We start from the raw sequence: 11,013 nt of genomic DNA, 5'->3' as shown, positions 1-11,013 counted from the left end.
TAATTGTTTTACTGCCACCTTTTTTGAGCCATGTTTTTCTCCCATACTGTTTACATTTGATCACTGCTGCACTTTATGGAATGAAAATGTTCACTTACTGTCTGAAAAGCTGTACTAAACAAAACTGGTTGAATGTGGCAACAGTTGAGTGCCTTGGAGATTTGATAATTGGGTTTTGTAAAAAGTGGTTATAAAGCAAATGCAATGATTTTCCCAGCTCTACTATGGGCACACATTCTGAGCTCTAATACTCCTGATCCCATGATGACTGTAGATGGGTTTTGAATGTCCACACACTTCTCAGATACCCTGCTGAGGAGGCACGCATTGATTTTTATTTTTCTTCCTTTCCCAGATCACAGCAGTACGATGGAGAACAATCCAGGCCGAGGGGGGGTTTCTAGCAGCAGGAAATCATCGTTCCCTGCAGCCCCTTAGGCCGTCTTTCACCTTGTGTCGTTATTGGATTATTGAACGGATGGGCCATCCCAACATTTCTTAGCAACTGGAACAAAGTGTTGAAAGAGGGCTTCATCACTCGCCCTGCTTCATGAGCCAGCAGGATGCAGCTGAGGTCCTCGCACTCTCTGAGCGCCTCCTCATAGCTTCACACAAGGGACAAGCAGACAATGTGGTGCAGCTCATCAACAAAGGGGCCAAAGTAGCCGTCACCAAGGTGGGACTTTCAGTCAGTCTAGATGCAGAAGCATTTCAATTGTTGTTTTTCATTATTTTCCTTGTTGCCCATCAGATTATGTCTGCTAAAAACCTCTTAGCCACACATCTAACGTGTTAGCTACATTACATTACTACTACTGGTTCCTATTTATGAAGGCTGTTAACCACCTGTGTCCCTGTGTTGTCAGTAGTAGTTATTACTGCTTTCATTTCCAGGACACTTTACATCTTTGATTTCATTTTGTTCAAACTGAATATGGCTGATTGACAGATTCTCTCCAAATTTCTTTAAAGGTAACTTGTGTCTTTTTTAGGGATGAGTATTGGCATGGGTGTTGCGATACGATACGTGTCACAATACTTGGGTCACAATATGATGTTATCACAATATTGTAATATCACTATAATTCAATTCAGTTTAATTCTATAGCGCCAATTCACAACGCATGTCATCTCAAGGCACTTTACAGTTCATCAGATCATCCAGTCAGATTGATTCAAAGTTTTCTATCTAAGGAAAACCAGCTGATCGCATCGACTCATTGACTCAAATACAATCCCTCACACTAGGCATGCTTGTAGCGACAGTGGAGAGGAAAAACTCCCTTTTAACAGGAAGAAACCTCCAGCAGAACCAGACTCAGTGTGAGCTCTGAGTCTTTAAAAAAAAGAAAAAAGACTGCATCTCTCAGGCTTTACACTGCAAAAAATATCTAGAAATAAGAACAAATGTCTTAAATTAAGCATATTAACCCTTCATTTTAACAGGAAGAAACCTCCAGCAGCGCTAGGCTCAGTGTGAGCTCTATATATTGCAATATGTTTCCCATCTATTAAAATTAAGTGTTTGGATAAAAAGGCAAGTGTTGTATATGTGCATCAGAGGATATTGATCATTTAGTTATTTTGGTATCCATGTTATTTGGGGTTAGAGTCAGTCCACGTCTTCCACTGTGAGCGCTTCAACTACGAATATGGTGCTGCGCCCCACAGCAAAGGGGCTCTATCTGTGGCGCTGCACAGCTAGCCCAATTTAACTCACTGTTTTAGGCAAAAAAAAATATTTTTTAAAATCAATACTAAGAACTGAAAGATCGATATTATATCGGGCGGCAAAAAAACATGAAATATTGCCAAGCTGAGTTTTTTCCCACATCCCTAGTGTTCTTCATTAGATTCTCAGTAAAAGTATAAATACATTTGATTTAGCAGTTTGCAGCTTAGTGGGGCACTTTCTGTCAGCTGTGGTTGTTTTAAAGTATTAATAAACAAAGTTGGTTTGTTATTCAAAATAAGAAAAAAAAGTTTTCTTTTTTATTTTTACAATTTAGTGTTTTTATCATTGAATTTCTTTCCTGAATTAGTATTTAGTTGTTAGTTTATATTCTGTTGTATAAACGAGCTGTTTTTAATGTTAGTTACATTATTCCTAAAGGTTTTACTAACTTCAATACAAACAGCCGTCTGAATAAGGAGAGATGCTAAATGTGGTGTTTTATACAATATTCATTCCTGTCATAATGCAGATTCTTCACCAGTGCTAAATTGGTTCCATTGACCTGCTGACGTTAGGCTTTTTGGCAGAGGGCCTTTATAATGGCTTAATCTCGGATAAAGAAGGGAACGTTTCATTAGCGTTGCTCTGGCCAGGAAAAGGAATGCTGTGACAGCTCAGAAACAACAACGTACGTACTGAGCATCAATTTACAACATGTCATCTCAAATCCATTGAGAGTGAAATTAAAATCAATAAGTTTAGCAAATCAATTTCCTATCCAAGGAAGACCAGCTGATTATATTTATCGGCTCTTCCTGGATGAGCTTGTAGTGACAGTGGATACTTCCTTGCATTGTTTTGTTGGCCTTGCAGCAATCCCTCACACCATATAGTATAAGTGGAGAGAAAGCAGACATAGTATAGTAACAGTGGAGAGAAAGCAGACATAGAGGTGGAAGAAAGAAGCACTAATCCAAAAAATGTTTTGCAGGTTAGAAAACGTAACTAAACTCCATAGGTGGCTCTGTCAGGTAAAGAAACGGTGAAGCAGACAAGCTTTGAGACGGTTTTAATTTAAAAAAGGATGAAAATGAGCAACATTCAGTTAGTCACTGTAAAAGCTGAGCCAGTAGCCATGTCTAGAAGAGAAACTGGACCAAACACTGATTATTTCATCTGTGATTGAAGTCGTTGAGAGTAGCGGTTGAGTTGATGCTTTCCTCCATGATGGTAGGACTGCTAAGAGAATAAGGCCAGATGAAGCTGCTATGACAAGAAAAAGAAGAAAAACCCTGAAGTTTGAAATAATTCAAATGATGCAGAATTGGAAAATAGAGATAGAATGATAAAAAGGGTCACCAATGTCCTCCAGCAGTCCAAGGCTATAACAGCATAAGTAGATAGGAGAGTTGTTGTATTATACCCCCAAACATAGCTGAGCTTTAATACACACTGAATAACATTTGTGTAATCAGGAATTAAAGTAGAGGCATAACTTTATTTTGTAATGTGACACATAAAAAAATTCTACAATTAAAACACCAAAGTTACATTGCACAAACACTTTTGCAACAATAGTTCTGGACCATTTGGAGCAAAACTGAGAATGTAAGGTATTTTTGATGTGTAAACATGTACAAAATAATTTGTGTACTTGTACTTAAAATTTGAAAAGGTGTACAAAAAAATATTACTTCTGAGTTAAAAAAAAATTCCAATTCTAAGACTTATAATATAACCCTCTGCAACTTGAAATTCACACTTATAATGCACAAATAATTTTGATTAGAAAAATTAACTTCATAATAATGATTTAAAATAAACATTTAATCCATATGAAAAAGCCAAACACTATCCTTAAGATGTAAATAAATAAACAGGCAGCAGAAGGTGATGCTGTGATGTACGGTGAGGAACTCTGGTGGATTAAAGGACTGTGGCTTTTAACCATTTAGTACATACCAGGCTAAACATTTACCTTAAATCGTTTCAGTTTAGCTTCAAAACGGACATTCCAGATTCCACTGTAATAACCTGCTTACCATTGATGGAGGCACGGGACGTCATGTTACATAAAACAAACACGCTCTTCCTTTTAATTGTAGGAACTGCAGCTCTTTTAGGGATTTTGTGCTCTCAAAGCATTTCCTTTCTGGATTAAGCCATTGTGAAGCGTGTAGGTCGACAGAAGCTGGTTGCTGACGTGGGGCCTGCTGTTTAGTCGGGCTTTAGTAGACCTGCTTCATTCCAGTGAGGTGGAAACGTCTCTGTGCTGAACCCAGGGAAAGCATAGACCTCAGCTCTGCAAGATGATTCCTGGAGTTTATTGCTTTGTTCTTGTGTTGGTAGATGAAGCCTGCAATTAAGCTTTATACAAGCAGAAACATGAGATTTCCAATAACATACAGACATCACAAGAAAATAAGAAATTCAACTTTTAGAATGTTTTTAAATAATTATAACTTTTCTTTAGCAGAAATATTAGTCGTTTTATAAATTTGATATATTTCCAACTATTTTTCTCTGGAAATGAAACGCTTTCATCTTTTTTCAGTAAGGAGGGGCCAGAGCACGTCTTCTCCTTCAGCCCGCTGAAGACATTCAGTCATGCTTTTCCTAAATTGGAAACTGTAGAGAAGCTGCACTGGATGAGCAGCTCTGCTGCTGTTATAACAGCACAGATATGAGGCACTGAGAACGTCTATGATAGTTTTTATTTCTTCTTCTAGTAGAAAAGGGGGGGAAAAAAGCTTGGATGTGTACTGCGGATCTATCAGAGCTTCTGTGTGCCATTATTCAATTCCTCCTACTCAACAGGGTGTCATCTTTCCCACTCAGCTGAAATTGGAATTGACTGGATATTATCCCTGCGATGGACTGGAGACCTGTCGGGTGGACCCCGCCTCTCGCTCGTAGACAGCTGGAGATAGACAGCAGCACCCCTGGCAAACCCCATTTGGGATAGATGGATAGATATTATCCCCCTCCAATATTTTTAGTCCTCATATTCAGCTTATTCCTGGTATCTCATCTCAATTTAGGATGATAACATTTCAGATATTATTTCATTCATTTGTTTTCCAATTTTCATGTTATACACTGTTGACTGAATATGTTTCACATAGTAAACAACTTTGAGTTTATACAGTGGAATAGAAGTGACCTTTATGAGAGATTCAGTGAAGAAATTCATGTATCTGATGCAAAGCTATTAGGTAGCATAATCAGGAACAGTTAGGACTAAAAAATCTGAAAAAGAATAAAAATCCAAAAAGGTACATACAGGAGAGGAGGCTAGGCTACATGCAAGCAGGAGAAATGTTCAACTATTGGCCTAGTTTCCTTTACAGGAATCTAGGCCAATAGTTTGTGGGCGGGGCTTAATTTCTCTGGGCCTGTAAGTTATTTAGGGGGGAGGGAGGTTCTGGTTTGGTGGCCTGTGTTGGGCTTGTGCTGCGGGTCGTCTGGTCCGGGTGCGGGATAAGGGGTCTAGATAGATTGGACCATGGCGGTGACACCGCTCCCCTCCCCCCCGTCTGGGTTTCAGGTTCACCTACTGGGTCATCTTTGTTTTTTGGTTTGAATAGTCTGTGTTTTGTGAGTTTGGGCATTAGGGTGGGAAGGTGTGATTGAGACTGTGTTTTTTTGTTGTTGTTGGGTTCAGGTCTAAACTGCTTCCTCTCCCAAGAACATCTCAAGTCTCCACTAAGTGTGAAGCCCATTCCCCCAATCTTCCCTTAGTGGGAGGGCAGATTTCCTTGGGCGGCCCCTCCTGGATGCCTTTGCTCTAGGGATCCCTTTAGGCATCTGGGACTTTGGGTCCTCCAGCACTCACCTCAGTGCTCTGGAGGGGCACGTCTTTGGCTCTTCACAACCACTATTGAGCATTTTTCCTTTGGATAAACTTTACTCTTTCTTTCATATTTTCTCCTTTTTTCTATTTTTCCTTTCCTGTTCTCCTTACATTGCAGTGTGCATATAATCTGTAATACTCCCTGCATGAATTATAATAAAGCTATTTATATGCATAAATCAAGCAGAACACTATGGCGATAGCCGTACTGCTCCACTTGTGAAAGTAAAATCTGTTGGGCTCTTTTTGGCATCAAGACAATTATTCTTATCGCCACATTGCCAGAAAGGGACACTGTTAAAAAAAATTATCAAAAAATAAAACATAGATTGTTACAACAAATGAACATCCCCACCATGGTTGAGTTTCTTCTGGAAGAAAGGGGAAGAAAGTCCTGGTAGTAGATCACATTCTGGACAACTGGGACAGTTCCATTGAAAACCAACTCACCATATCCACCAGGCTATACACACAATGACCGAGATTAAGAATTTATATAACTAATGGGCACAAAACCTGCAAAGTAACAACAGTGTTTAAACTTTTCGCTGTGTTCAAACCTCCCTGCTTTATTGATACTGAGTTATTACTGGATTTGGGTCTGCTGAAGGCAAAATGTTCACCTAAAGAAACAACAATTTTTCAATAAATTTGACCTTCCAAATTTCTTCCAGCTGGAAAAAAACAATGGGAAAAATCCTGGACAAAAACCACCTACTTCATTCTAGCAGTCACTTCCAACCCTGATCCCCACAGAGGACCCAGCATCCGGTTGAGGTTTCATGGGCAGGGACCTATGAATGTTCCTGTCCTATGAACTTTTTTTTTTTTGTTGCTGTCCCCAGTCTGACTGGATGCTCACATCACTTTCTGTTCTGTGTTTGGCTCAGATGAACAGCTGTGCAGATTTTATCCCATTCTTTAAGAGCACAGATTAGGGGTTTGTTTGCTTTTATCCGTGGATTCGGTGATGTGGGCCATTATGCTTTGCAGATTGACTTAGATTGTGCAATCAGGCGATGACAGACTCTGACACTTCCTACCTATTTATAGCATCATGCCTGCTTTTTTTTATTTATTTTTTACTCTTGTTTTATTGAGTACATTTGGAATTTTTTATACATCCATCAGAACCATTTCTCCAGTATTCTCAACCCAGATACCCAAACTGTTCACTACACTTCATGCATAAGCTAAATGGCAAAAATACTCTTTGTAATCTTGACATTTTATCCTAGCTCAAATAGCCTCATAACAGCAATAAAAATCCCATCCAGTTCCTTTCTTCTGTTATCTTTATTTAACAAATGACAAAATCTGATCTCATTGGTGATATAAATATGTAGAATGGGAGGCAGATCTTTTAGTTATCAGGCTCCTCTCCTGTTGTTGGTAGTTGGTTAACTACCAGTTTTAGTCCGTGAGGCAGACACCCTGTCTACTTTTAAGGCTAGGCTTAAAACTTTCCTTTTTGATAAAGCTTCTAGTTAGAATGGCTCAGGTTATCCTGAGCTATCTCTATAGTTATGCTGCTATAGGCTTAGACTGCTGGAGAACATAGGGACCCCTATTTCATCATTCTGCTTCATTCTATCTCTATGACAGTTTTCTTTTGTATCTATGCTTCTTTTTCTATGTCTGCTTCTGTCTCCTTGAACCCCAGTCAGCCTCAGCAGATGGCCGCTCACACTGAGCCTGGTTCTGCTGGAGGTTTCTTCCTGTTCAAAGGGAGTTTTTCCTCTCCACTGTCGCTTCGTGCATGCTTAGTGTGAGGGATTGCTGAAGAGTCCATGAGTCGATGCAATCAACACTTTGAATAAATCTGACTGGATGATCTGGTGAACTGTAAAGTTCCTTGTGATGACATGATGTGAATTGGCGCTATAGAAATGAATTTAATCTAATTGAAATTGCACCCAGTTTTTTTCAATTTTTCTTAAACTTTCCTGATTTTAATCTGAAGGAAAAAGTTAGCCTTTCCATCATATAAATATTATGCATTACTTTAACCAAATTTCAGCTAATTCCTGGTTATAGCTTTCTCACCAGACACCAACATGATCCTGAAAATATATTCATTCTTGTCAACCTTTTAATCCCTCTTCCCATGTTTAAAGGGTCAAATGTTCCTTATGCCTGTTTTTATGTCCGCAGTATGGCAGAGGTCCCCTGCACTTGGCTGCCCACAAAGGTCACCTGGAGGTTGTGCGCATCCTTCTGAAAGCTGGCTGCGACCTGGACATTCAGGATGACGTGAGTTCATGGAGTCGGCCATGTTGGCCTTGGCTGCTTTTAGTTCATATCACCACTTCCTTTCCTACCTGATGACGGTTATCAGCAGCTGCTTCTTTTTTGCTTTCAGATCCTTTTGGGTTGGAAAACCCGTTTCAACTCTAAATTAATGTGATCACAATAATAACTAATGGCCTTCGGTGGTCTTGAATGGGACCCTCTGGAATGCCCCCTTGTGGGAGTGCCTGCAGGATGCCTGCCCGTTTTCCACGCAGACAGTGATAACCCAGATCCTTGGCATTGTCAAGTTAATTCGCTGTGGTCAGTGAGCGCTGCGACAAGAGGCAGTTTATCCTCCACGACTTGGGGGAGCAAACTTAAACAGGAGGAAGAGGAAAAGGAGGAGAATCAGGGAAGAAGAAAGTGGAGAAAAGTTGGGAGAGACACTGACGGATCAGAGGGAGTGAAGGAGGTTAGCCAAGCCTACTGTGAATGAGCGGGTGGAAATCTATGCCCCTTCCTCCATCCCTCCCTAAACCATGTCCAACCCTTCTCCACCGGAGCTAAAAGCTGGCTGGAAACCCCACTTTTCTCAGCTTTTCCCTCCTGTTTCTCTCAGTGCTCTTATGTCACATCTGGCCTGCTCAGTGTCCCTCTCTGCTAATCTGCTCAGCCTTTCCCGTTATGGAGCAGCATGAGCTGCAGCTTTTAAACCATCTCTGCAATGCAATTGTATAATTCTGATCAAAGCAGTGCATTATTGTGCATGATCACTATTCCTGTCATTTTTAACAGAATGAGTTGCTTTTATAACGAAACTCCTTAAACTGGTGGAAGCAGAGAGTGGTTAGATTTCTGCAGACATGCTTGCAGCTAAGTACACCTGTCTTTGCACAAACCCAGTTATTTATGAGGGATTTACCTCCTTCTTTTTAAATCTGAGACATGCTAAGACCATTAAAGCTAATCCCTGCGCTGAACAATGCCTGAACATGTGTGTTTGTGTCCAATCACGTCACTCCCCTGCAAATCATGCCACCATCTTTATCTGAGACTGGCAGCTGTTCCTTATAATTTAGTCACATTCTCTTCTTGTTGCTGCAGTTTTAACAGAAAAGAGTCGGCTTTATAAGTCAACAGGTTGCCATTTCTGTAAGCAGAATAAAGTCCTAGTTGTTGCAATGTCTTAATCTGAAGGGAAGCTTTGCATGAATTTATTTTGTATATCTTTAAAGAGCTGCAAAGAAAGGAGAAGCACTGCTGATGCTGGGATGGATCATGTATGTTTATTCAGCATAAGCCTTTCATTACGTGTTCGTTGCATTTTTATTATGTTGCATGATCTGCAGAAAGGTACATAAACATTGGCTGATGTGGAACAAGTGAGATGAGATCCGTGGTCTGTGAGTTCACATTAGAAAGCAGCATCGTCTACTAGTGACTCCCTGCTCATACAAACATGTTAAGGACGGTACAACATTTGAAGCACGGGGAAGTTCTAGCTCCATGTGCTGAAGCTCATAGACCCTGGGATCCTGGTGGATTTCCTTGGATAATGTCAAAGAACAGAGCGATCCATGATGGTGGGATTTGATGTTGGATTTATTGTAGAACTGTGAACTGAATGGTGCGTCCTCTGAGCCTTCATTAACCAGCATGACGCGTGTAAATGGGACATCAGTCGCTCTATGGAGGTTGGCAGTTTTTTAGGTGAATATCTGATCCAGTGAATTCTTTTATTCTAACATTTTCAGTGTTTCTTTTTTTTGCTTGTTCAGCCTTGAAAATCAGGAAAGAAAAGCAATGTTGTGTCTCTGCCATTTATAAGATTCACAGTCTCCATGATATCCAGCCTGTCCTTTTTTTTCTGCTACTTTGGGATTCTTTTGTTTTGTAGTAACCCTATAACCCTAACCCGTTCAAGTATAGAGGCTATAAAGTGCAAAATCATAGTGAAACTTTGAACTTCAATCCAAAATGGCCGACTTCCTGTGGGGTTTAGACCATGGCTCCAAGAGACTTTGTTGCAGGTCCTGGTGGGTTACACATGTGTGCCAAGTTTCATTATCCACAGTAATTGCATGGCTTGGGGCTGGTTGTTTTAGTCTTTCTAGGGGTGCTGTAGATAAATTAAGCCCCGCCCACAAACTATTGGGGAAATGTTCAACTATTGGCCTAGATTGACTCTAGGCCAATAGTTGAACATTTCTCCTGCTTGCATGTAGCCTAGCCTCCTCTCCATCAGCAGCCACTGCTGGGCATGTTAACACCTTTTGTCTGCTTGAGGATTATTTGGTGAATTATATTGATTCTTCCCACCTTGGACTGCCACCTATAGTAGTAGCCTGTTAATACCTGTATGTACTTTCAGATTTTTTATTTGCGATCCTCTTAGGAATGTCTCAGGACATTTGAACGTGGGTATTGTCCTTCTCTGTAATACTTTATTTACTGTCAATACCAGTGATGAACATTGGAGATGCTGATGCTGCAGGGTTTTTCTTTAGTGCTGCAACTAACAATTACTTTGCAAATTGATTAATCTTTTGTTTATTTTTTTGATTAATAGTCGGACAGCTAAAGTTTCTTTAAATAAGATTTTTTAATGAAATTTAAACTAGGTGAAAATAAAGCCTTTCCACTTGGGGAGTTCTAGATGGAGCAGATTGACAGCAGATTATCTTAAAAGCAAAAACAGTTAATGATAAATCGATTGCTAAATTAGCTAAATTAGATTATTGTTCCAATAATCGATTTATCTGATTAATCGTTTCAGCCCTAGCTTTCTTTCTGATAAGAAAGATGTGTAGCTCTGTGTCTTTCTTAATCTCTTGATGGAAATCATTGCATCGACTCATTGACTCTTCAGCAATCCCTCACACTAAGCATGCTTGTAGCGACAATTGAGAGGAAAAACTCCCTTTGAACAGGAAGAGACCTCCAGCAGAACCAGGCTCAGTGTGAGCTCTATATATTGCAATATTTTTCCCATCTATCAAAATTAAGTGTTTGGATAAAAAAGCAAGTGCTGTATATGTGCATAAGAGGATATTGATCATTTAGTTATTTTGGGCTCAGTGTGAGCGGCCATCTGCTGAGGCCGACTGGGGTTCAAGGAGACAGAAGCAGAGATACAAAGGGCAACTGTCAATCAGCTCCACAGGCGGCCCCGTCCAGGAAACACACAGCCAGGCAGACGAGCTCAGAGCCAGCTCCCATGTCAGAGGATGAAGAGAGCACATCCAGTTAGTCA

The 11,013-nt window shown here is 40.2% G+C and overlaps 1 protein-coding gene across 2 annotated transcripts in view; it reads left to right on the top strand.

Moving 5' to 3' along the window:
- Window positions 1-11,013, top strand: part of ankrd6 (ankyrin repeat domain 6) — a 51,342-nt gene that overhangs the window by 13,438 nt on the left and 26,891 nt on the right. The window contains exons 2-3 of one of the 2 annotated variants that reach the window (XM_015400734.1): window positions 356-676; window positions 7,683-7,781. In XM_015400734.1, coding sequence (XP_015256220.1) covers window positions 551-676; window positions 7,683-7,781 — 225 coding nt within the window. In that variant the 5' untranslated portion in view covers window positions 356-550. Of the gene's footprint in view, window positions 1-355; window positions 677-7,676; window positions 7,782-7,890; window positions 8,233-11,013 lie in introns of those variants that run through there. The other variant, XM_015400733.1, reaches the window with a different exon arrangement.

Source organism: Cyprinodon variegatus, unplaced genomic scaffold (genome assembly GCF_000732505.1).
Source record: "Cyprinodon variegatus isolate N-32 unplaced genomic scaffold, C_variegatus-1.0 Scaffold1140, whole genome shotgun sequence".
NCBI classification, from domain to species: Eukaryota; Metazoa; Chordata; class Actinopteri; order Cyprinodontiformes; family Cyprinodontidae; genus Cyprinodon; species Cyprinodon variegatus.
Note: the sequence above shows the minus strand (reverse complement) of the source record. Positions and strands in the feature narration are given on the sequence as shown.